Source organism: Felis catus, chromosome D1 (assembly GCF_018350175.1).
Source record: "Felis catus isolate Fca126 chromosome D1, F.catus_Fca126_mat1.0, whole genome shotgun sequence".
NCBI classification, from domain to species: domain Eukaryota; kingdom Metazoa; phylum Chordata; class Mammalia; order Carnivora; family Felidae; genus Felis; species Felis catus.
This window is the reverse complement of record NC_058377.1, coordinates 101,754,806-101,782,575: the sequence shown is the minus strand read 5'-3', so window position 1 is coordinate 101,782,575 and position 27,770 is coordinate 101,754,806. Positions and strand designations below refer to the sequence as shown.

Genomic DNA, 27,770 nt, shown 5'->3' with positions numbered 1-27,770 from the left:
CTGCCCCAACCCACTCACATTCTGTCTCTGTCGCTCTCAAAAATAAATAAACATTAGAAAAATTATAATTTGTTAGTTGCCAGTTTGGTGACATTTCCCAGCACCATTTTACTAAGACCTGATAAAACTTGGGCTTAGGTGAGTCACAGGGAATGTATTTTCATCTAGAAAGATCAACAGTTTCTTCCCGGTCACACTTTGCCTTAAAATGACTCTATCCTGCATCTTCATTATATGACAGGTGTCAGATCTGTCACCTATTGAGATATGCATTGCCTAGTAGGAGAGCTGAAGTGTTTTCTTTGGTCCCAATTGCTTGGTAAACATTCGTGGTGCAGGTGCTATTGAACGGGGATTGGGAGGAGAACAGCAGGAGGCAAGTGATAATTATAAATTTCCTGAATTGCTGTAAGGTCCTTGTCTAAGCGTATGCAAATATATTCAAACCAACTGTCTTCCTCTAGCTCTGGTTATTGCTGTTCTGATCTGCTCCTGTATTCTGCCTACAATTCTCTTCCTGCCATATTCACACGGATTAACTACTTGCTTTTCATATACTGTTTCAGTGTTACCTCCACTGGGGACTCACCCTAAGGGATGATTAGAGACAGTGTCAGTTAGAGCCCGTGTATTGTCCTCTTACAGCACCATCTTCTTTTCCCTTAGACTTTATAGCTGTAACACAGTGCATCTTAAAATAGGTTTCTGTTTTGTTTTTATTAGTAGGAAATGTTCCCAACTGATTCTTCCTAGAGGGCAGGGACAGAAATTCAAGTGCAGGTGCATTTTGCCATTCATTTGTTTGTTCACCCCGGAAGTCGTTAAGTGGTTCTGCCTATTTTGTAAAGAATCGCCAGTTAGTCCCAGTATCAGAGGGAAATTGCCTGTCAGTTAAGGCCTCCACTCACTGAAGTCTCCCCATTTGTAAATTTGGCGCCCAGTAGAAGGCCACTGACTTGTAGGAGGTGCGGTTTCTGAGAGATTAACTGTGATCCTTTGTTCCTCTGTAGGTGATGTGTCTTTCTGATTCTGCCTTCTTTGAAGGTTGTTGTCTTTATTCTTGATTTTCTGTACTTTAAAAAGTGTATGCCTAGGGGTGGTCTTTGCTGGCATTTATTCTGCTTAGCGTTCTTTATGTTGTCATGCGGGGTGGGAACTTGGGGACGGTCACCCTGATGTGGATGGATTCCTGACTCCAGAAACCCATGTAGTTTTTCCTTGAAACGTTGTCCTTCGTGGGTGTATGCTCCTCTTCTTCCGTTGCTCCATCGATGTGGTGTGATCCCTTTCGGGAGAGAAAAGTCATCTCCTTTGTGAGCTGTGCTGAACTGATGTGGTTCTTGGTCAGCTTGTAGTGACTAGCCTGTTTCCTCATGGCCGCCAAGCATGTGACCGGTACGCAGCCATCTGCAAACCCTTGCCGCATACAGTCATCATGTGCCAAAGGGCCCGTGTGCAGCTGGTGGCGGGGCCCTGTGCCACGGGTCCTCAAAGTGCCACTGTCCATGAGACCTTCACTTTTGCTTAGGCTTCTGTGGTCCAAATGTGGTCAACCACCTTTTCTGTGACATTCCCCCTTTTCCCTCCCTGGCATGTGCTGCTACCCAGAAGACTAAGTTGGTTCTTTCCATGACGGCTGGATTCATAGGAATCCTGTGTGCCCTCATCATCCCGGCCTCCTGTATTTTTATCCTTCAAGCCTTCTGAATATCCAATCTGCTAAATGCAGGCAGCAAGTTTTCCCTACCTGCTCCTCCTGCTTGGCTGCTCTAGCCATCATGCATGGGACACTTTTCTTCCTTTGCATACTTCCTCGTTCAAGTTCATCTCAGTACGCTAATAAATTCGATTTTGCATTCTATTCCACATGGATGCCCACGTTGAGTCTGCTCCTTTACTGCCTGAGGAAGACGGATGTAAAAGAGGCATTTAGGGGGACATTTGTTAGGAAGAATTTTCTGCTGGGGAGGGAATTCGGACGGTGCTTTTACCAGTGTTCAGGTGGAATTGCAAAACGTGTACTAAGAAAGAGGTGGACTAGACTTAAGGAGTTGTCAGTTTGAACCTTGACTCTTCCCATTAGAAAGAGGATTAAAAGTTAACGTGCAGCGTTGGGTTCGTTTCCCGTGTACAACCTGGTAATGCGACAGTCTTCAATTTGTGTGTACCTGGATATTAATTGGTAGTTACACTTTAATCATTCTTATTTCAGAGTGTACAGAATCATGACATGCTGGAGTTCTATTTCAGATCTAAATAATTTTTAGACTAAAACCGTGCCATTTAAAATAAATTTCTGTGGAATTTCAAAAAGAAAAAAAGGATTAAAAGAGGATAAATTCTATACCATTTCTGGTTCTCAATGTCTTACTTTGTAAACTGAGGGTAATAGACTCAATGTCATTTATATTACTTTTTTTTTTTAATTTTTTTTCAACGTTTTTATTTTTATTTTTGGGACAGAGAGAGACAGAGCATGAACGGGGGAGGGGCAGAGAGAGAGGGAAACACAGAATCGGAAACAGGCTCCAGGCTCGGAGCCATCAGCCCAGAGCCCGACGCGGGGCTGGAACTCACGGACCGCTAGATCGTGACATGGCTGAAGTCGGACGCTTAACCCACTGCGCCACCCAGGCGCCCCTATATTACTTTTTTATCTAAAGTTCTGTGATTGTACACAATATGTCAACTCCTATGAATGCCATCTTTTTATACACTGGGAAGAAAAGAAAAAAAGAATTTCCTGGCAAGGATACCACCCGTTTTTCTAGTTTTCCTTTCTAGGGACTTGTTCTCCCTTTCCATTCCTTGATTCAATATATCAAATGCAAGACTTTACAACTCAGTATCTTATAGTATCACACATCTTTGTTAAAAATAACCGAGCGCAAAAAAGTGTAATGAAACGATAACCCTTTAACAACAATACATTGAAGCCTTAGGTGGAAAATTGCAAGGAGGCCAATGTCATGTGTGGTTTGTACACAGATTAATCGATGATACATATAAGAGCACCTAACACATAGGAAGTTCTCAAGAAAACATGTTAAGTGAGCGAGTGCACAAAACAAATATAAGGCGCATAGTTACTTTAAGTCCTAATTATCATCTTTCTTAACAACCTGGACCCAGGTGTGGTTTAAGGTCATACTTCTTTCCATATCAACTTCATCTCATTCTTTTTCTGCTCACTGATGTCTTACCTCTTTTAAATGTTTTCCAGCTTTATTGAGGCATATTGACAAATATAATTGTAAGATATTTAAATTGCAAATAATGTAAGAAGGAAGATTTGATATACGTATACCCTGTGACGGGATTCTCCCCATCGAGTTAAATCGCACATACCTCACCTCACATAGTTGTCTTTCGGGGGTGGCGAGAACCTTTAAGTTCTACTCTCTTTGCACATTTCACTTAATACAATACAGTGTTGTCAACCACAGTCACCATGTTTTCCATTAGATCCTCAGGCCTTATTCATGTTACAAGGGAAAGTGTGTGCCTTTGATGTCTTTTGAACCCAAGCTGTCGGAGGACCCTCATCACTCCTCTGGGAAGGATCACGCGCCAGGATTACTCTGCGTGCAAGTGCTTCTAGTTCACAGTCGAGTGTATTCCTGGCGATTTTTATTTCCCCTGCTCTAGCTGCTGTGGTACTAGCAGCCTACTCTGCTCTTACATGGGATTTTGAAACTAAAGTTGTCTGTCCTTTCTTCCACTCTTCAAAGGCCAGCCATGGCCATTCGTCTCCTGAAGCAACATTTGTTCCTCTTTGCCCTCTGCCTCTTTTCCCTCTGTTCCCATCCTTTCCCTTTCTTATCTTTCTCATGAGATTGGTGTATGAGACATGATGTAGATTGCCCTTGATTTTCTTTTCTTTGTTGTTGTTTTTTTTTTTTTGCCCTTGACTTTTGAGGAACTATCTCACTTCTAAACTGAGTCCTCCACAAATAGCCCAAATCATTGGCTCTATTTTTCTTTTTAATGTTACAGCATCTTGCATCTTCCTATGAGGAAACTCTTTTGTTTTTGCTTTTCTGAAGTTTTCTCTGAGACCTCAGATCAATTTCTTGGGTATTCGGAATGGTTTGATATTTATCTCCCTGTGTTTGAAGGAAAAGGCAAGCCTAGGGTCCTGCTGGTACTCTGCCAACCTTATCCCCCTCCCCATTTTTTGTTTTTGTTTTTTGTCCTTTGATGTCCTGAAAATAGAAAGTTTTCTCACTAAATGGTCCATGATTAGACTTCAACTCTCTCATGTTTGTCATGAGACCCTTCTTCTTTGAGGCTGGCACTCTTCTCAGAAAAATCACATGCATACTATGGCCATTTGCATTAGTGCCTGTGGATTTGTAGGCTGGCTAAATCTAGGAAGGACCGGAAAATACTTTTATCGAGTTTTAAACTCAGTCTTTTGCTTTCTTCCACATCAGGGTCACACTTATGGGTTGTTTCTTCTGATGGTTCATGGAATGATAATAAACGTACAATGTCAAATTTATTTATAGACTCTTAAGTCTATAGAGAAAAATAATGAGTTTTCAGGGAAGAGGAGTGGGCCTATTTTAGATGTCGTAACAGGAGGACCTGTGATGCAATGTTTATCTAATCCAGCAATTTGACTAGGTCGCAAACAAGCTCATGTGATTGTTGATGAAGTTAGTTGTCCTGTTTCTTAGGAGGTTGATCATATTTTCAGAAGAGGCTTTTGTGAAAGCTGACACGAGGACTGACACATTCAACATACATGGAGCCCCAAATATTTTCATGGCTGTGATGTTGAGGATTTAATCACATCAACAAATGTTGATGTATTGAATGAATAAATACAAGGGTTTCATATGGAGCCAAAATATAATCCAGCATTTTCCTCTTAACCCCTTGTTCAATCTGCTTCCACCTCTGTCCCCTTCATTGCTGTGACAACAGGGGAAATAAGAGGGGAAGTTCTGGGTCAACCTCCAAGATTATCTGGTCTATCATCAATATGTTGTGATGTATTCATTTAAATAGTCATTTAACCTCAGAAATCTCTGGTATTCTCAGAGTTCTCAGCTGTCATACTGTGCTGTCTATGGCTTCTTGAATTCTACACCTCATAATTCAGATATATTAAATTCTGTTAACCTTACATAGTGGAAGCAAGAAATACCAAAGTGTAGAGAGTGAGAGAAGATACTCTCTCCCATAAAAAATGAATTCCTTACCAAGACACTAGCTGTCATGATGGTAGAACCGAAAAAAAAAACCCCAATATAACAGAAAAGGATATCTAAAAACAGATAGATGAGTAGTTTGGGAATTTATGCATGATATGCTTAGCACTTCACATTCCATTTTTCAGTTTTCTTGTATAGGAAATTCACACCAGACATGACAATTGGAAAGATAACTATGGAGAATCACCCTATTAGATAGAAAATATAAGATAACACATTAGCAATTAGAAATGTGGCAGTAAATTCCTTATTGTAGTATAACTGGGATGGCAGGAAAATAGTAAAGCATTCAAGTAAATACTAGAGAAGATGGGAGAATAAAAGATTTATGTTCTTTTAGTTAGATCGTCTCTGCCTGCTTTCTGGTAGTTTAGTGTACAGACTGGTCTTTACTGTCTGGGGATCCTATTATCACCACGGACATTAGTTATCTCTGTACTTCTGTAACATTGTCTCCTACTGCCAGTCTGGTATAGAGAGAAGAGATACCACTAATCATATCAGTGAGACTAGTGTCCCATGGCTTTTCCAAAGACAGTAGAAATGGACTTGTATCTCTAAAGCCCAGTGATCTGTGCGGTGAGACCAAGTTTTGGTCTTTTGGGCCAGTCATGATCTTGGTGGAAAATAATCCCAGAAGGTGTATAAGGGAAGAAGTCGAAGTTCAGCTAGGCAGTTGAGGCCAAGGAAGATAGATAAGCATTGTCCCAAATCTGGCTTTAGGATTGAACCTTGGCTCATCTCTCTCTCATCCAGCTGCAAACATATCCATTCAGGTTTGATCTCCCAGGATGGTCTCTCAAGGAAATAATTTAATTCCTTTCCATTCTCACAGAAAGGTCACATTACCCAACACCTAGAAGAAGTTAATCTCCTAATTTCTCTTCCTGCAGCCACATTCTTAAAATTATGTGTCCACTTATTAATGTCCTCATTTGTTTAAAATTATTAATTGAACACTTACTCCTTAAAGCACTATTCCAGAAGCTGGAGGTGTATTGTGGAAAAACGAAACAAAATTTATACTTGTTGTGATAGAGTGCTATGATGCAATACAAATTCAATGGTATGTAACGGTAATTGAAGAAAAATAAACTAGATAAAGAGGGGAACTGTAGGAGGGCTGGGGTGTGGTTAACTGTACTCTTTTACAAAGGATGATTAAAGGTGGCCTCCACGATGAGCAGAAATCTGAAGAAAATTGCACAGATACCTGGAGGAAAATACAACAGGAGCCGAAGGAAAAGAGAGGAAGATTCTGAGGTAGAATCCTGTTCTGCCTGTTCCGAGAATAGCAAGTGGACTACATGAGGTGATGGCAGGTGAGAATCTAGATCTTTCTATTCATCCCCTCCATTGAGTCTTAGGAGGACTAAATGGGTTAATACTCTCAAAGCACTTTGAAGAATGCCTTGCATATAGTAAACTTCTCCTGTGACCAGACTGATGTTCTGTGGCAACTTTTCTTGTGTGTGTGTGAATAAATAGATGTCACCTGTTTCCTGAAATTCCTTGAAAGATTCCTTACTGCTTGCAGATATAAATTCAAACTGCTTTGCTTCATGAAGTGTTTATGAAGTTTGATCCCAAACCCAGTTTTCTACCTTTGTAGTTGAGATTTTTGTACCTCCAATGTCGACTGCTTTTGTCTCTCAAAAATTCTGTCCAAAGTTATAGCTCTCCTTTGCTGCATAACACCCCAATCCACCTTATTTTTATGTGCCTATAGCTTCCTTCCCTTTGAGATTAGTCACAACTAAGAGACTCTTTTCAACATCTCTGGTCACAACGATCCTACCATCCTCGTCACTCATGGACTGATCACGGGGTCCCTCGTGCTGCTGTGTGCCCAGACTCACCTTCTGATTACAAGCTTTCTGAGACAAGGCTTTATTTTAGATTCTCCGACCTGCACAGCACCAAGGGCCAGTGCTCATTATGCAACAGGGAAGGCTCAAAATGGGATTTTGAAGTGTGTGAGGGGGTAGTCTCAAAGGGAGAGGTAGGTTTATTTTGTACAATGACAATGGATTCAAGTCACAGTACTGTTCTCTTGAGAGAACTTTAATATCTTCTCTATAGACCCAATCTCCTGAGCTTTTGATTCCCTGAGGGAGTTGGCTCCAATTTACACACAGCCCTTTAGAAAAATCTCTCTGATGTGTTGTGCAGAATGGAGTCAATGAACCCCGTTTTAAAGCGCTATTGGAATGCCCAGGCTTCAAGATGGTATCATTGTATTGTTTATCTTCCTAGACACCTGAAGAAGCTGAGAAGAATGACCAGTCTACTACGTTTGTAGGGTAATTCATTTTTATGTCAGGGAATGCTACTTTCATAATTTACTATGACATAAACAGGCAACGGCTGTAGGGATGTTTCTTCAGATAGGTACATTGAGTGAATTCCTAAATGGCTTTCAGGAGCCTAGGTATCAAAAAATATCAAAAATGATTTTAGATGTCTGGAAAAGCCTCATCTCTAAGCTTACCACGAAGAATAATTTGGTGCAAGTGAAATATTCCATCCGTGTCTCTTGCTTTAAATGACCTAACTTGAATGAACATGTTGGTTGAATTCTGTGTTTGGCATAGAGATAGAGAAATATGCTGCAAGATTTATGGCTAATGGGACGCTCATGGGAACGAAGAAGAGGCCTTGACCTCTTTGGCTTTTAATTTCTTCACTTGCCCTACATGGAGTTTTAGAAGCAGAAAACAAACCACTGAATCTGCTGACCTGAATTCCATGCTGCTCTTACCCTAAGTCACATGCATATCTAGGATCACGATGGCTCTATGCTAGAATTTTTGCATTAAGCAAGGTTGGAAAAAAGAAAGCAACATGCATTTTGACAGTCAGAAACTATTGCTTTCACACGATAGTTTGAGTTGGTTGAGATCATAGATGGGGAAATTCTAGTTTCATCCTCATAAAATGTTTTCATAACCCAAATCTACTGTGGCACTGAAAACACTTTGTTTATATCTTCTTTGAGCAAATAGCAAATACACACATAAATGACCTGCAATGGCTTTGCATGTTTAGAAAATACTAAACTCTGGAAGCATGTCACTAACTACAGTACAGCTTTTCTGACTGTTCTTAAATTCTGCCCCACCAGGCCTTTCCTTTCCAAGCTCCATTGCTTCTGGGACAACGGGAGTGGGTTTTCATTTCATTACTTCCTGTTATTCAACTTCCCGTTAAGCACAACCCCTTTCAAGCTTTCTTACCAGGGAAAAATGTTAGATTTCTGTCGATACTTCTCCTGCCGCACAGCCCATTGGTATTTTTGTGTGATTGTGCTGTTGTAATCATTACGATTATTTTAACGTCCAGAATGTGCGTTTGTCTTCCTCAGTTTCCCGTTTTATTTGGGTATTACCCTTACTTCATGTTTCTCTCACTTCCCGTTCATTCACCCCCCTTTTCTTTTATAAAAGAGTTATTCTGAGATAAATTTTCATAAGCAGGTTCAGAGGTAGTACAGAGAGGCTCCCATCCCCTTCACCCAGGTTTCCCCAATGGCTACATCTTACCAACTACAGCACAGCATCAAATACAGGAAATGGAGATTGGTGTGATGTGTGGATTGCTCTATACCATTTTACTTCGTGTGGAGAGAGATTTGCTTAACCAACTCAACCATCAAGGTACGGAATTCTTCCATCTCTACATGGATGTCCCTGTGCTACACCTTTACAGTCGCACCTTCACCCTCCCTGCCTGTCCCAATCTCAGACAACTACTAACCTGTTCTTCCTTTCTATAATTTTACCATTCTGAGGAGATAATGTAAAAATAGAGTTCTGAACTTTGAGATGGGCTTTTTTTCAACTCAGTGTAATGACCTTGAGACCCATTCAAGCTTGTATCTGTATCATATATTTTCCTCTTTCTTACGGAATAGTATTCCCCGGTATGGACATTCCAGATTGTTTAACCATTTATGTATGGTAGGAATTTGCGTTGTTCCAGATATCTGGCCATTATGAATAGAGCTTGTGTCAATAAATTTACAGGCTTTTGTGTGGGCATAAATTTTCATTTCTTTGGGATAAATACTCATGTGTGTCCTTTTCATCCCTAAATTATTGATTTTCTTTCCCAGCTCCTATTAGTACTTAATTGGTTACAACACTCACTCAATATTTAAGAACTAGTTTATTCTTTGATGAACTAACAAATTTGATGGACTTTGATGACATTAATGGGTACATCCACCAATGACTGGAGGAATGTAGCTGTTTGTAAGGTGTCACCAAGGAGATCCTGTGGAAGATTTTAATCCCTGGTCAAAGCCATCCTCCCAGGTATGAGCTTGCCCTCCTTTCTGGAATCACAAGTCTGTCTTTTCCACACCACAACTGACTGTTTATCTAGAGTCTAAAGGAATCGGCAAAGAAGTTACATTTCTAATACCCTGAACCTACAGTTAGGGTAGATAAGGTATTTGCCTGAGTTCAGAAAAATTCACATAATGCTTTTTGTCTAGAAGATGTTTCTTAAAGGATACTCTGTGCAATGTAGGAATTTTAAAAAATGGGATCTGGCACAGTTAGAGGACTTGCTTTAGAAGGTCACCAAAGGTCACATCTGGGTCTAAACTTCTGTGATTTTCTTCAAAAATCTTGTGATCGGGAATAAACTGAAGTGCTGAGAGAGGTTCAGTGTTTAGTATCACACAGATAGCAAATACTGAGGATGGCCATTTGGAGGTAGAAGTCAAGAGTGTGATCTCTCAGTCTACCCTATGAACTTGAAAAATGTTGGAAGTTAAATTCATTTTCTTACATCGATTTGTTTATTTTGAGAGAGAGGGTGCACACCCAAGAGTGAGGGAGGGGCCAAGTGAGAGGCGAGGGAGGGAGTCCCAGGAGGGTCCATGCTGTCAGCTTGGAGCCTGACTAGGTGCTCAAATCCAAGCACCATGAAATCATGACCTGAGCCAAAATTAGGAGTCAGACACTTAGCCAACTACTTAGTCAACTACTTAGCCAACCACTTAGCCAACTACCAGCTACCCAGGTGCCCCAAAGAAGTTAAATTCATTTTTAAAAACAATTTAATTATAAATTAATTGTAATGAAAAATCTTTCTCTCATTACAGATTAAATCAGAGAAATGGAATTTAGAAATCAAACTTTGGTCACTGAGTTTTTATTTGTGGGCTTAACAAATTACTTCCAGCACCAGGTTGTTCTGTTTGTGATGTTTCTCTTGGCTTATCTGGTCACTCTTCTGGGAAATGTGGGGATGATCACCCTCATTTGGATGGATTCCCGGCTCCACACTCCCATGTACTTTTTTCTCAGCCACTTGTCCTTTGTGGATGTCTGCTCCTCTTCTGTCATTGGTCCCAAGATGTTGACAGACATCTTTGTGAAAAAAAAAGTAATCTCTTTCTTGGGTTGTGCTTCCCAGTTATGGTTTTTTGGTCAGTTTGTAGTGACAGAGTGTTTCCTGTTGGCCTCCATGGCTTATGACAGGTATATGGCCATCTGTAAGCCCTTGTTGTATACACTCATTATGTCCCGGCGAATCTGTGTGCAGCTGGTGGTAGGGCCTTATACCATGGGTCTTATAAGCGCCATAACGCATACGACGTTTGCCTTTCGCCTGCCTTACTGTGGTCCAAATACCATCAATCACTTCTTCTGTGACCTTCTTCCTGTTCTCTCCCTGGCATGTGCAGACACCCAGGTCAATCAGGTTTTACTTTTCATCTTGGCTGGAGCTCTAGGAGTGCTCAGTGGTGTGATCATCCTGGTTTCCTACATTTACATCGTGGTCACTATCTTGAGGATCCGCTCTGCTGAGGGGAGGCGCAAAGCCTTCTCCACCTGCTCTTCACACCTGACTGCTGTCTCCATCCTGTATGGGACACTCTTCTTTATCTACGTACGCCCCAGTTCTAGTTTCTCGCTGGACATCAATAAAGTGGTTTCTGTGTTCTACACAGCCGTGATCCCCATGTTGAACCCCCTTATCTACAGCCTGAGAAACAGAGAGGTCAAGGATTCATTCAGAAGGACGTTTGAGAAGAAGAATCTTCTTCTGAGTAGGTAAACTAGATGCCATTTGCACTACAGATTGAGAGGTGATATAGACACAAGATGCAGGGCATGGGCTGGGTGATGGGAGTCCTACTTTTGTGTTGAGATTCAATTTTTATACTGTGTGTCATTGAGAAGTGATATATCTTCAGATTACAATTTTCTCACTTGTCATTGAACAGAAATGAGTTTTAAAGTGTTAAACTGAAGTACATGGATTATTGAACCCCAATGCTTTAAGAATACGGTCCGTGTTGGGGCGCCTGGGTGGCTCGGTTAGTTCAGCGTCCAACTCTTGGTTTTGGCTCAGGTCATGATCTCATGGTTTGTGTTCAAGCCCTACATCAGGCTCTGCACTGGTAGTGCTGAGCCTGTTTGGGATTCTTTCTCTCTCCCTCTCTTTCTGTCTTTCCCGTGCCTTCTTTCTCTTTCCTCTGTCATAATAAATAAAATAAAAAATATTCTCAGTGTTTGTGACTAGGGTATGAGAGGCTCTTTGCTAAGTCCTGTTAAATTATTATTATGTTAGAATCATAATCAGTGACTTGACGCTACTTCTGTTTAGCTCACAAGGTGTTGAGATCCCTCAATTTTCTGGAAGCTTAGCCTTGACTCTTTAAACAAAAGCCAATAACAAGTATATTATGGTTAAAGATAGAAACTTCTACTTGCAAGGTAAATATGTCTTGGGAATGTAATATAAACATGGTGACTATAGTTAAAAATACTGTACATTTGTTAGTTGTTAAAAGAGCAGATCTTAAAAGTTCTCTTCACAAGAAAAAAATTAATAACTACATAAGGTTATTTATGTTAACTAAACTTATTGTGGTTATCATTTTGCAATATATATGTATATCAAACAATTATGTTGTACACCTGGGACTAATACAATGTGATATGTCAACTATGTATCAACAAAATGAGAAAAAGTTAATTATTCAGGAAGTATGTAGCCATAGCACTCTCTAATACCACCTTCACATTTGGAGTAGACAATTTGCAAAGGGCCTTTTACATCCCTGATCCTCTCTACTCATATAATACCTTGCTGAGATTTTGTCACGGCATTTACACTTATGCATGTAAAATTCAGAATGCATTGCAAGTCTTTAATAAAGTGTTGGCTATGCTCTAGTGATTTATTTATTTTTTTGTCCTAAGAAGGAGGTGAATTCTATTTTTACAGATGTTCAGCCTGGCACACATGAAGAATCAATGTCATGACCTCATAACTTGGGTCACACTCTTATTTTTTCCAGGTACAATACTCTTTCAACCATACTTCTGTGTTTTGTTTTCTGGAATGTAGCAACAAATCCAAGAAATTAGCAGATAAACCATGTTTTGTGTAACCTATGACTCATTGAAAGCCACACTCTGTCCTCTCTTGAAGGCCTTTTTAAAAAAAGCATTTAATACGGCTCAAATTAACAACTCAAAACAACAGATGTTGGCAATGATGCAGAGAAAGGGGAACACTTCTGCACTGTTGGTAGGAATGCAAAGGGGTGTAGCCACTCTGGTAAAGAGTATGGAGGTTCCTCAAAAAATTAAGAGTAGAACTACCATATGACCCAGCAATTGTACTACTAGGAATTTATCCAAAGGGTACAGGTGTGCTCTTTTGAAGGGACACATGTACCCCAATGTTTATAGCAGCATTATTGACAATAGCCAAAGTATGGAAGGAGCCCAAATATCCATCGACTGATAAATGTATAAAGAAAATGTGGTAAAGAAGATATTGCAACAACATGAATGGAACTAGAGTGTATTATGCTAAGCAAAGTAAGTCAGTCAGAGAAAGACAAATATCATATGATTTTACTCATATGTGCAATTTAAGAAACAAAACAGATGAACATAAGGGAAAGGAATGAAAAAATAAAAAGAGAGACAGAGGCAAACAATAAGAGACTCTTAAATACAAAGAACAAACTGACGGTTTCTGGAGGAGAGGTGGATAGAGGGATGAGCTAAATGAGCTAAATGAGGTGGGTAGAGGGATGAGCTTAATGATGGGCATTAAGGAGGGCATTTTTTGGGATGAGCACTGAGTGTTTTCTATAAATGATGAATCACTGGGTTCTACTACTAAAACCAATGCTACACTGTATGGTAACTAACTTGAATTTAAATAAATAAAACCTTTAAAAAAGCATTTAATTTTAGTCCACTGACTTTGAAGGAGGTCAATTGCCTCTAAGACCTTAGAATATTTTGGCTTGTCTTTATTGTTTTCATCACGATTTCTGCCAGTTTTTGTGTCTGTGTTGGGTTATGACATGGGTCAAGATGCTATTTAATAAATAGGAAATGGGAGTCAAAGAATGTTACAATCAATAATTAATTCAACAAATTTTTACATATGCCTCTCACGTGCCTGACACTTTACTGGGTACTGTTCACATTGAGAGGCAAAGTCCTCCTGGAGGTCAGGCTAGTGCAGTTGAAAGACAAACAAAGAGATTAAAAATGGTTATATACCCATGTTTATTTCGGTGATAAAGATAATCAAGGAACCAAGAGAGAATGTAACAGAATATTTTAGCCAGGGTAATAAAAAAATAAAAGCCTCTTTAAAGAAAGTAGGGATTGAGAAAGATGAAAGAAATTATTTTTATAGTACAGCTTTCCAAGGAGTCCAGAGGTCACTATTTGGATCATAAATGAAGAAAGGGCCCAGCAAAATAGTAACAGACCCTACTGGGGTGCCTGGGTGGCTCAGTTGGTTAAGCATCTGACTTCGGCTCAAGGTCATGATCTTGTGGTTTGCGAGTTCAGGTTCTGTGTCAGGCTCTCCCTGTAGATGAGATTAATGAAAAAGGATGTTCATGGTCATCACTTAATGCTTGATGCCCCAGCCTGGCACGTAATCTGTGTTCAATGTATGTTTGGTGATTGAATGAACAATAAATATATAGTCAAAACTATATTGTTTTATTCCATGAGTGCTATAGCTTGACAGACATAGGCTCAATTATCAACTCTGGCCATGTTTCTTTGCATAGTTTATGGCTTATATGCAGATTTAAAAATGCATCTGAATTGAATAATATACATATGCACATAAATACATGTAATTATCTTCTGTTTGTTTTACTTCCTTGCCTTTCCCATCTGATCTCCAGGCCAGCAGGAGTTCATTAGTATGTGTTGTGAAATGCGGTAATATTCCACTTGTTTTCCACGAAGTACTTAGAAATGACACCATAGTATATCATTCTGTTTTTCCATTATTTCCTTTGCTTACCACACGTTGGTAGGGAAACTATCATATTTTAGGATTTAACAGGCATTATCAAAGTCAGTTATAGGTGTATACTTGTATGTTCTGAGTCATCATGTATATGAGGATGCTACTTATGTAGGGAGAAACCTGTTGTCAGGCAACCAAGCCACTCAAAGTGTACCTGCATTTCCAAAGAAAAATACACTAAAATTCACAAAACATATTTATTAGAACCAGTCTGCAAAAACTGTCTTCCCAAAGTGTACTGCAAGACTTGGAAAAACTGATAACCTTTGGTCCTTTAAACAGAATTCTTTTATTTTTATCTTTCAATGGACATTTATTTGTTCCCTTATCTTGGTTATTTTGAATCACGCTGCAATAAACACGAGAGTATAGGTATTGTTTTGAGATCTTATTACAATTCTTTTGAATAAACACTCAGAAGTGGGATTGCTGGAAAATACGGTAGTTCTATTTGTCATTTTTTGAGGAACCTGCATATTGTTTCCCAAGATGACTGCACAAATGCACATTCCCATCAATAATATAACAGAGTTTCCTTTGCTGTATATCCTCACAAATATTTCTTAAATATTGACTTTTTCAAGCCTTCTAGCAAGCCCAAGATGACATTTCACTATGGCTTTTTTTTCTTTTTTCTTTTTGTATTTCCCCCCATATTTTGTGTTATCTTTAAGTTTTTATTTAAATTTCAGTTAGAGTGCACTTTCAAGAAATGATAGAGGGAAGAGCCAAGATGGTGGAATAGCATGGAAGTTTCTTGTGTGTCTCACATCCATGCAATATAGCCAGACCAAAACTAAACCATCCTACACACCTAGAAAACTGACTGGAGGATTAACACAACAATTTGCACAACCTGAACTACAGAATTCAGCAGGTATGCAGCACGAAGAAGTGAACTGGGGAGTGAGAAGGTACAGGAAGGGAGGTGCTTTAGTGAATGGAGAGAGGATGGAGATGGGGGGGGGGCGGGGAGAGAATACAGAAAATCTCTCCCCAAAAGCAGCTGGAGAAAAAGTGGAAAATTGGAAACAGCTGCAGTGACTAAAATAAAAAGGGAGAAAGGAAAAAGGAGAAAGGAGAGGGTTTAAATTCCATTAAGACTGTAAACAAGGGGAGAGCAGTCTGCAACTCCACAGCTCAATACCTGGCGGTGCTCTGGTAGGAAGGGCAAATCCCCAGGAGCAGAATGGGGTCCAGGAGGTTCTCAGGCCACAGGGGGAAAAGCGGTTCCACTGCTGGAAGGACATTCCATTGAGACTGTTGAAGCCACCTGGTCCCAGCAGACCCCAGAAAATGGCCACATTCGCTAGTGCTGGAACAAGGTCATTAAGGGTGAAGCCTGGTGCCAGATGTGTGTTGTGATTTTCCATAATCCTTCAAACGCTGCTGCTACATTATCTCATGAACTTTTTCTGGGGCAGGCTGGCATCTGGCCGTAGTTTTGGGACACCGGCAGCAGCAGGGTCCAGCAAGTGTTCCTGGGTGCAGCCAAAATTTGGCCATGGCTCATTCGGCCATTGTTCGGTGAGACCCTCTAGCACAGGGGCAGAACAGGTCAAAGCCACAGTCCCTCAGAAATAAGGGGCCAGAGAAAACAGCCACATCTGAGACAAAACTTGGGAGAAGGTACTGCCTGGGGCCTGGTCATGGAGAGTGAAAAAGCGGGGAGTGGATGAAAGCTGAAGACAGAGGACGGGTACTTGATTGCTGATCTGGGAAAACAGAATGGGTAGCTGGGTGGTGCCATTTTCACCACTCCCACGCATGTGCATACGCATCTACAAGCGTGGCAACAATCTGCCCCAGTAGGCTAGCAGCGACATCTAGTGGAGAGCCGAGCCGTTACACTGAGCTCCGCCCACCTGGGCCAACTTCACTTTCAAGAACACAAGTCTCACCGCCGGCTTAGTTTATGGACTATAAAGTGCTACATAGACTGACTTCTAGGGGAAAACGAAATAATTTCAGTCCTACTTCAATCTGTTAGCGGGTCCATCTATTCAATTTTCTTTCTTCCCTTTTTTTCTCTTTTACATTTCTTTTCTTTTTCTTGAATACAGAAAGAGAAAAACCTCATTTTTATTTTCAATTTTTATTAAAAATATTTTTCTTTAATTTTTATTACCATATTTTTACTTTTGTGTAAATTTTTCAAATTCTACTTTGCTTCCATCATTTTATTTTAATCTACTTCAGTGTATTCACCTTTTCAAATTTTCACACAATTTCCTTTTTTTTCTTTTTTACTCTTTTTTTCTCTTTTTTGTTTCTTTTCTTTTTCTTGAATGCAGAAAGAGAAAAACTTCATTTTTAATTTCAATTTCTATTAAAAATATTTTTCTTTAATTTTTTTATGATATTTTTTGTTTTATGTAAATTTTTTCAAATTCTATTTACTTCCATCACTTTATTTTAGTCTATTACAGTGTAATCACTTTTTCAAATTTTCAAACGATTTCCTTTTTCTTCTTTTTTAAATCTATTTTCTCTTTTGTTTCTTTTCTTGAATACAGAAAAAGAAAATATTCATATTTATTTTTAATTTTTTAAATTTTCTTTAATTTTTCTACCTTATTATTTACTTTTTCATATATTTTTTCAAATTCCATTTTACTCCCATCATCTCATTTTGATCTACTTCAGTGCATTCATTCTTCAAATTCTCAAACGATTTCCTTTTTTCAATTTTTTAATTTTTTTTCTTCCCCCACTTTTTTTCTTTATTTTTTTCTTTTCCTCTAATCTGTCAAATCATTTTCAACACTGAGACAAAACACACATAGAATTTAGCATCATTTATTTGATTTTTGTGTGTATGTGTGTGTTTAATTTTTTAATTTTAATATTTCTTTAATTTTAATATTTTGTCATTTTAATTTTTCTACCTCCTTTATTCCTTTTCTTCCTTCAAAATGACAAAATGAAGGCATTCACTCCCCAAAAAAGAGCATGAAGAAATGACAGCCAGGGATTTAACCAACACAGATACAAGCAAGATGTCTGAAACAAAATTTAGAATCATGATAATAATAATACTAGCTGGAGTCAAAACTGGATTAGAGTCCCTTTCTGCAGAGATAAAAGAAGTAAAAAAAATAGCCAGAATGAAATTAAAATGCTATAAATGAGCTGCAGTCATGGATGGATGCAGTGGTGGCAAGGATGGATGAGACAGAACAGAGAATCAGTGATATAGAGGACAAACTTATAGAGAATAATGAAGCAGAAAAAAAGAGAGATTAAGGCAAAAGAGCACAATTTAAGAATTAGAGAAATCAGTGACTCATTAGAAAGGAACAACATCAGAATCATAAGAGTCCCAGAAGAGGAAGAGAGGAAATAGGGGTAGAAGGGTGATGTGAGCAAATCATAACAGAAAAGTTTCCTAACCTGGGGAAAGACACAGGCATCAAAACCCAGGAAGCACAAAGGTCCCCCATTAGATTCAACAAAAACCGGCCATAAACAAGGCATATTATAGTCAAATTCACAAAATACTCAGGCAAGGAGAGAATCATGAAAGCAGCAAGGGGAAAAAGTCCCTACCTACAAGGGAAGACAGATCAGGTTTGCACCAGACCTATCCACAGAAACTTGGCAGGCCAGAAAGCAGTGGCAGGATATATTCAATGAGCTGAATCAGAAAAATATGCAGCCAAGAATTATTTATCCAGAAAGTCTGTCATTCAAAATAGAAGGAGAGATCAAAATTTTCCCAGACAAACGAAAATTAAAGGAGTTTGTAACCACTAAACCAGCCCTGCAAGAAATTTCAAGGGGGACTCTCTGAGGGGAGAAAAGATGAATATATATATATATATATATATATATATATATAGTAACAAAGTACTAAATATATATATATATATATATATATATATATATATATATAGTAACAAAGATTAGAAAAGACCAGAGAACACCACCAGAAACTCCAACTCTACAAGTATCATAATGGCAATAAATTCATATGTTTCAGTATTCACTGCAAATGTCAATGGACTCAATGCTCCAGTCAAAAGACATAGGGTAACAGAATGGATAAGAAAACAATATCCTTCGATATACTGTTTACAAGAGAACCACTTTAGACCTAAAGACACCTTCAGATTGAAAACAAGGGGATGGAGAACCATCTATCATGCTAATGGTCAACAAAAGAAAGCCAAAGTAGCCACACTTATATCAGACAATCTAGACTTTAAAATATAGACTGTATCAAGGGATGCAGAAGGGCATTATATCATAATCAAGGGGTCTATCCACCAAGAAGACCTAACAATTGTAAACATTTATGCGCCAAATGTGAGAGCACCCAAATATATAAATCAATTAATCACAAACATTAAGAAACTCATCGATAGTAATACCTTAATAGTAGGAGACTTCAACATCCCACTCACAGCAATGGACAGATCATCTAATCAAAAAATCCACAAGGAAACAATGGCTTTGAATGACACACTGGACCAGATGGACTTAACAGATATATTCAGAACATTTCATCCTAAAGCAGCAGAATATACATTCTTCTCCAGTGCACATGGAACGTTCTCCACAATAGACCATATACTGGGACACAAACCAGCCCTAAGTAAGTGCCAAAAGATCGAGATCATACCGTGCATATTTTCAGACCACAACGCTGTAAAACTCAAATCAACCACAAGAAAAAAAAATTGGAAAGTTAACAAATACTTGGAGACTGAAGAATGTCGTACCAAAGAATGAATGGGCTAATCAAGAAATTAAAGAGGAAATTAAAAAGTATATGGAGGTCAATGAAAATGATAACACCACAACCCAAAACCTCTGGGACACAGCAAAGGTGGTCATAAGAGGAAAGTATATAGCAATCCAGGAAGAAAGATCTCAGATACACAACCTAACCTTACACCATAAGTAGCTGGGAAAAAGAACAGCAAATAAAGCCCAAAACCAGCAGAAGATTGGAAATTACAAAGATGAGAGCAAAAATTAATGCTATCAAAACCCAAAAACCAGTAGAACCAATCAATGAAACCAGAAGCTTGCTCATTGAAAGAATTAACAAAATTGATAAACCACTAGCCAGTTTGATGAAAAAGAAAAAGGAAAGGACTCAAATAAATAAAACCAAGAATGAAAGAGGAGAGATCACAACCAGCACAACAGAAATAAAAACAATAATAAGAGAATATTATGAGAAATCATATGCCAATAAAATGGGCAATCTGGAAAAAGTGGACAAATTGCTAGAAACATATATGCTACCAAAACTGAAACAGGAAGAAATAGAAAATTTGAACAGACCCATAACCAGCAAGGAAATCGAATTAGTAATCAAAAATCTGCCAAAAAACAAGAGTCCAGGGCCAGATAGATTTCTAGGGGAATTCTACCAAACATTTAAGGAAGAGTTAACACCTATTCTCTTGAAACTGTTCCAAAAAATAGAAATGGAAGGAAAACTTCCAAACTCTTTCTATGAAGCCAGCATTACCTTGATTCCAAAACCAGACAGAGACCCCACGAAAAAAGAGAACTATAGACCAATTTCCCTGATGAACATGGATGCAAAAATCCTCAACAAGATATTAGCCAATCGGCTCCAACAATACAGTAAAAATTATTCACCACGACCAAGTGGGATTTATACCTGGGATGCAGGGCAGGTGCAATGTCTGCAAAACAATTAACGTGATTCATCATATCAATAAAAGAAAGGACACGAATCATGTGATCCTCTCAATAGATGCAGAGAAAGCATTTGACAAAATACAGCATCCTTTCTTGATAATAACCCTCAAGAAAGTAGGGATATAAGGAAATACCTCAAGATCATAAAAGCCAGCTATGAACAACCCAACACTAATATCATCCTCAATGGGGAAGAACTGAGTGCTTTTCCTAACGTCAGGAATGAGACCGGGATGTCCACTCTCATCACTGTCATTCAACATTGTATTTGAAGTCTTAGCCTCTGCAGTCAGACAACACAAAGAAATAAAAGGCATCCAAATCAGCCAGGAGGAGGTCACACTTTCACTCTTTGCAGATGGCGTGATATTCTATATGGAAAACCCCAAAGATTCCACCAAAAAACTGCTAGAACTGATTCATGAATTCAGCAGTCTCAGGATATAAAATCAACGCACAGAAATTGGTTGCATTCCTATACACCAACAATGTAGAAACAGAGAAATCAAGGAATCAATCCCATTTACAATTGCACCAAAAACTATAAAATACCTAGGAATAAATATAACCAAAGAGGTGACAAATCTATACACTGAAAACTATAGAAAGCTTAGGAAAGAAATTGAAGAAGATACAAAAAAATGGAAAAAGATTCCATGCTACTGGATAGGAAGAATAAATATTGTTAAAATGTCTATACTGCCCAAAGCAATCTTCATATTCAATGCAATCCCTATCAAAATAACACCAGCATTCTTCACAGAGCTAGAACAAATAATCCTAAAATTTTTAAGGAACCAGGTAAGACCCCGAATAGCCAAAGTGATCTTGAAAAAGAAAACCAAAGCAGGAAGTATCACAATCCCAGACTTCAACTATGCTACAAAGCTGTAATCATCATGACAGTATGGTACTGGCACAAGAACAGACACTCACATCAATGGAACAGAATGGAAAACCCAGAAATGGACCCACAAATGTGTGGGAAACTAATCTTTGACAAAGCTGGAAAGAATATCCAATGGAATAAAGACAGTCTCTTCAGCAAGGGGTGCTGGGAAAACTGGACAGCGACATGCAGAAGAATGAACCTGGACCACTTTCTTACACCATCCACAAAAATAAACTCAAAATGGATGAAAGACCTCAATGTGAGACAGGAAGCCATCAAAATCCTTGAAGAGAAAGCAGGCAAAAACCTCTTTGATCTTGCCCGCAGCAATTTCTTACTCAACACGTCTCTGGAGGCAAGGGAAACAAAAGCAAAAATGAACTATTGGGACCTCATCAAAATAAAAAGCTTCTGCACAGCAAAGGAAACAATCAGCAAAACTAAAAGGCAACCGACAGAATGGGAGAAGATATTTGCAAACGACATATTAGATAAAGGGTTAGTATTCAAAATCTATAAAGAACTTATCAAACTCAACACCCAAAAAAACAAAGAATCTAGTGAAGAAATGGGCAAAAAACATGAACAGACACTTCTCCAAGGAAGACATCCAGATGGCCAACTAACACATGAAAAAATGATCAACATCACTCATCATCAGGGAAATACAAATCAAAACCACAATGAGATACCACCTTATACCTGTCAGAATGGCTAACATTAACAACTCAGTCAACAACAGATGTTGGCGAGGATTCAGAGAAAGAGGATCTCTTTTTCATTGTTGGTGGGAATGCAAGCTGTTGCAGCTACTCTGGAAAAGAGTATGGAGGTTCCTCAAAAAACTAAAAATAGAACTACCCTACAACCCAGCAATTGCACTACTAGGAATTTATCCAAGGGATACAGGTGTGCTGTTTTGAAGGGACACATGCACCCCCATGTTTATAGCAGCACTATCAACAATAACCAAAGTATGGAAAGCCCAAATGTCCATCGATAGATGAGTGGATAAAGAAGATGTGGTATATATATCTATAATGGAGTATTACTCGGCAACCAACAAGAATGAAATCTTGCCATTTGCAACTACGCGGATGGAACTGGAGGGTATTATGCTAAGTGAAATTAGTCAGAGAAAGACAAAAATCATAGGATTTCACTCATATGAGGACTTTAAGAGACAAAACAGATGAACACAAGGGAAGGGAAGCCAAATGAATATAAAAACAGGGAGGGCAACAAATCATGAGAGACTCATAAATATGGAGAACAAACAGAGGGTTACTGGAGGGGTTGTGGGAGGGGGGATGGCTAAATGGGTAAGAGGCACTAAGGAATCTACTCCTGAAATCAATGTTGCACTATATGCTAATTTGGAATAAATTAAAAATAAAATTAAAAAAACAAAAAAAATCAACAAAAAAAGAAATATAAATAAATAAATAGATAAATAAATAAATAAATTGCAGTTAGCATGCAGTGTAATATTAGTTTTAAATGTGCAATATAGCGATTCTACACTTCCATACAATTTCCGGTGCTCATCACAGTGCACTCCTTAATCTCCATCACCTATTCCACCCATCCTCCAACCAATTTACCCTCCAATAACCATCATTGTGTTCTCTATAGTTAAAAGTCTGTTTCTTGGTTTGTCTCTCTCTCTTTTCATGTGCCCCTTTCTTCTGTCTCTTAAATTCCACATATAAGTGAAATCATATGCTATTTGTCTGTCGTAGACTCTGGGTCTAGAGTTCTTTCTTGTCCAGCAAGAAAGCAGGACACAGGATTAAAATGTGAGAGATGGCTAACATCTGGGAGAAGACAAGAGTCCCGATTAAAGGTACTTGCTCCATTTTTATTAGGATCAGAAAACTTACAAACAAGGTGATGGATGTGCACAAATAGACAATAAAACTGTGAACATTAACTCAGGGGGGTGATGGAATGGAGGTTTTGAAAATATGCAGCGTTAGGGGTTTGGGTTAATATAAAACAAAACCCTGGCACTGGGTGGAAGGTTGTTTATAGCAGGTTGTTTACCTCTGTTTACCTAAACTGGCCTAAGGGACAAGAAAGACAGAGCTTGCAACCCCAGGGTCAACAAGGCACCTTTCTGTTGTTAATTAGCTCCATTCTGGGCAACTTCCCCAGCAGCAGTCTATAGCCTATTTACGTGTTTACCTACTTTGGTCCTTCCTTCCTGTGAAAGCAGCTTTCTGTTATTGTACTAAGCTGGGGAGTGTGTGTGTGTGTTGGGGGGGGAGGTGGGATATCTGCCTTGAATACCTAATCTTGTTTACCTCATATACCTTTGTACTATATTGGGGTCTTGCCTGCTGTCTCTACACTGGGGCCTTTGCCCTGCCCTCTCTATACCTATTCACCTATTCTTGTTTACCCAAACTTGGGTGTGAGCATCCTATGGCTTTCTAATTCTTTATGCCTTGTTAACCCATCAGTGCAGGCTCAGGGAATTCCAAAGCTTATTCCCCACATTTGTTTTTCTCTGACTGACTTCATTTAGCATTATACTCTGTAACTTCATCCATATTGTTCCAACTGGCAAGATTCTATTCCTTTTATTGCATAGTTTTACAAAATATTATCAGAATATTATTCAAGAATATTTTCTAAATCATTTTGTCTTCATTTTGTCTGGAACAATAAATGTATGAAAAATTTTGAGGGAAAAATACAAACCTCCTATACTACTGAATGACATTACTCTGTCTACATGAAACGACTCAGACTTTGGAGGACACAAGTATAGTTAAAAACCACCTGTTCTATTCAGAAGATCTCCTACCTAAAGCATGTGCTAAAGCTTTCCGACGCCCCAGTTTCTCCAGCTCTAATGAGGACCTAAGAAACCAACCACAAATGACGACTAAAATATTCACTGAGATGTTAATAAAACCTTTACCACAGTGTGTATGATATAGCAAATCCTCACCAAATGGATGAAATAGCATTACTATTATGAAATAAATATTCTGTATTAATGAGTGCTTCAAATATTATATTAGCATAAATTTAAATTTTATATTAGCATAAAAGTAAAAATAACACAACTGCATGCTCAGGAAGGAAAATACACACACACACACACACACACACACACACACACACACACACACATCACAAATTAGCAAGAACAACCTCAAATGTCAATTCTACCCCTTACAGACTACTGTTCTTTAGCATAATGTTTATTCTGTGAGTATGAGGGTGGGTGGCAGAATTCCTAAAATGGTCCTGTTAAGATCCCTAATCTTTGCCCTGATCCCAGGAATCTGCATATGATGAAATACCACTCATATGATTATGTTACACTATGAGGCACAGTTAACCTTCAAAGAGACATGAACCTAGATGAGCTGGTGGGTCCCAAGCTTTCTCCAGCTGAGAGCAGAAGAGTCAGAGAGGCTGGAAATATGGGAAGGGCTAGACAAGTCCCTGCTAGTCTGAAGCTGGAGGGACCACAAAAGGAAAGCAGGACGACCTAAGGAGCTGAGAGAGGCACCTGGCTGACAGCTCCTGGGGAACCAGGCACCACAGCCCTACAACCACAAGGACTGAATTTCCTCAAACACACCAGTGAGCTTGGAAACGAGTCTTCCCCACAACCTCCAGAAAGAAGCCAGGCCCTGCCAACATGTTGATTTCAGCCTTGTGAGATCCTGAGCAGATAATCAGACCACGATGGATCCAGACCCAAGGCCAAGGGAAAATGAGAGGTGGTACCTTCGTGTAGTTAGGACTTACTAGCTTTGTGGCCATTTGTTATGCAGCAGTAGAAACTGACTACAGGAGCATGTTCATCTTTAAAATAATGGAAACAGCCACATTTTACTTGAGTGCGTATCTATACTAACAGAGATATCAGAGATGACAATTCTGGAAAGAACATAGTATGCTTCCTCCTACACTGTGGAAGTTCAATCAATGATATTTGTTATCAGGACTTTTCCACAAGTGGAATTATGCTACCTATCAAAACAGAATCATTTAAACATGACCGAGAGCCTCAATTAACATTTTAATTGAAATAAAATCCCAATTTAATCTAGTCCCCCCTCCTGAGGTATGCTAAATAATGAATGCTAAGCTTAGATCATATGGAAGACGTTATTACAGAGAAGGACAATAAATACTGAATACTTTGGTAATCAAAGAAAAATTAAACAATATATCAGAGTTCCTCAGTTGTGAGCAACAGACCTAGGAAATTCACCAGAAGTATATTGGGTAGCTTGGAGCATCACCTAGATGAGAACCAAGAAAGCTCTGGGCATAGCAGAGACCATTTGTTTACTCAGGAGACCTTGGCCAGAATGAATGAGCTCCAATCATTTCCCTGCCATTGTGTCATTCTCCTGACCTCTCAAAATCCAAGTAGAAGTAGTTCAAGTTTAGTTCATATGCTGTTAACTTGCTATAGGAAGGCAGGGACCTGAGTTACAATCCTATCATGACTGTTATCTATAGGTAAGAGATAAATCTCCAAAAGGAAATCAGGTATCTACTATTGTAGACATAAATAGAGTGAATGGATGTCTGTAAGGGAGAAACAACTATGAATTATAGGAAAAAATTGCAACATATGACACTTCACCGAATATCATACTTAAATCATATCACTATAACTTCCATACAGTGAAAAATGGAATAAAATCATAATTTTTAAAAATATGCTCCAGAAAGTTACCACTCTTGTTACTGTTGCTTGCCAAACTCTGTGTTAGGTCACACACGTGCATATGTATGCTTATTTCGAATGATGAAACATTATTCATCCTTCGGACAAGCCTTGCATCCACGGAAACAGAGCTAGAGTGGATACTTGAACATAGGCCTGTTGAACTATAATGGGCAGAGCATAAAGAATATTGTTTTCACCACATATCTATTGTTCAATCCACTAACACATCGGACACCCATTATGTGCTGGGCTATGGAGGCATGGATAAAGCAGTGAACGTAAACATCCTTCTCTCGTGAATCTCATGCGCTGCAAGGAGAGACATAAAATAATGAAACAAGTAAATAGACAATAATGAGTAGGTATAAGTATTTCAAAAAATATGAAAGAAAAAAGGGGAAATTTTTGGAATATGATAGGAGCAGAGAATTGTTTTAGTGTAAGAGGTCCAAATGGCCTCTTCGATGGCATCACATTTGAGCAGAGATGCAGAGGAGGTAAAGACTGACCTGCAACACTGCCCCAGGATGAGGAAAACAGAAAATGGAAAGGACACATAAGACCCCGAGAATGACTGAAGATATCCCACAGAGGAAGCCTCTGGATGGTGCACAGATCACTGTATGGGAATGTGCCCTAAGGGATGTGGCCCTCTCAAAAACAGCAATCAGACTGTGCTGTTAAAGGCTAACAAGGCAATCTGCTCAGCTTTCTGTTTGGTTTTACATTCGTGGTGCATGGAAACTCGGAGTGAGGAGGAACTAGACCACAATGAACCCAGCATCAAATGCCTGGAAGATCTTACAGATTGATGCAGCAAAGAGTCACCTGGTGAGAGATAACAAGTATTTCACTCTATTCTCAAAAGTGATCGTTTGCGTCAGCACTCATACCGCTCATAATTAGTCCCTTCTCCCAATAGGCACTATGTGCTATGCAAACTTGCCCATCCCATAACCTGCATATCATAAGGGAATGAGGAAAAATACCTTGAGAGTCAGAACAAATTAGCTCTCAGTCTTTGCCCGCAGCCTTGGAAAACTTGGTTACTTATTTGGGGAGGGCTCTTTTCCTTTCTTGACCTAACTCATGGTATCCATACTCTGCGGAAAATTTAACCTAAAACACAACTTATTCCTGTTTTCTAGCCCCTTCCTCTTTACAGAGTTATCTGTACCACCCTTTTCTAAAGATACCCTAAATCTCTATGTTGGCTCCTGGATTGGTTTTGTCATAAAAATCACCATGGATATACACTGAATTATTTATTTATTTATTTATTTATTTATTTATTTATTTATTTATTTATCATACTGAATTTTATTTTTGTTTGTTCACAAGCCTCTAACTTCCATGAAGATATTTTCACTCAATATGAATACCACCCAATAAAGTGTCAGGCACATAAGAGGCATATGTAGCAATTAGTTGTTAATTAAATGTTGCACCATTAACTGAGTTCCATTCATTCTTAATTAAATGGCATCTTACTGCATTTCATCCTGAGTCATTAGCCATTACAGGCACCATTACTGGCAGAAAGCATGGGGAAGAAATGTGGAAAAAAATAAAGACAAAATTCTAGGCATTAGAAGCTATTTACATTCTTCAAAGTCAGCAGATTAAAATTAAATGCCTCTGGAAGAAGACCTTCAAGAGAAGGCACTAAAATTCTGTGTGAGTTTTCAATATATACAAGACACATGCTCCATCACATCATTCTAGCATTTGTTGCTGTGTTAAAAACAAAACAAAACAAAAACAAAACAGGAGAGTTACAAGAATATTGTATGCACAGAGAAAAAATGTGGGAACAAAGTATGAAGTCATGGGCAATCCACTGAGTCTTCTTATCTATCAGGCCCATCATCTATAAAATGGAAATTAATTCCCTGCTGATGACATAAAAAATCAACAAATAACAGTAATAATTACTACCACTTTC

At 38.8% G+C, this 27,770-nt stretch overlaps 1 protein-coding gene across 3 annotated transcripts in view; it reads left to right on the top strand.

The window, feature by feature from the left end:
- Positions 1–12,418, top strand: part of LOC101100549 (olfactory receptor 1002-like) — a 38,946-nt gene extending 26,528 nt beyond the window's left edge. For all 3 annotated transcript variants that reach the window (XM_045039304.1, XM_045039303.1, XM_045039305.1), the window contains one exon: positions 6,379–12,418. In XM_045039304.1, the coding sequence (XP_044895239.1) occupies positions 10,350–11,294 (945 nt within the window). In that variant the 5' untranslated portion in view covers positions 6,379–10,349 and the 3' untranslated portion in view covers positions 11,295–12,418. The remainder of the gene's footprint in view (positions 1–6,378) is intronic.
- Positions 12,419–27,770: the final 15,352 nt, after the last annotated feature.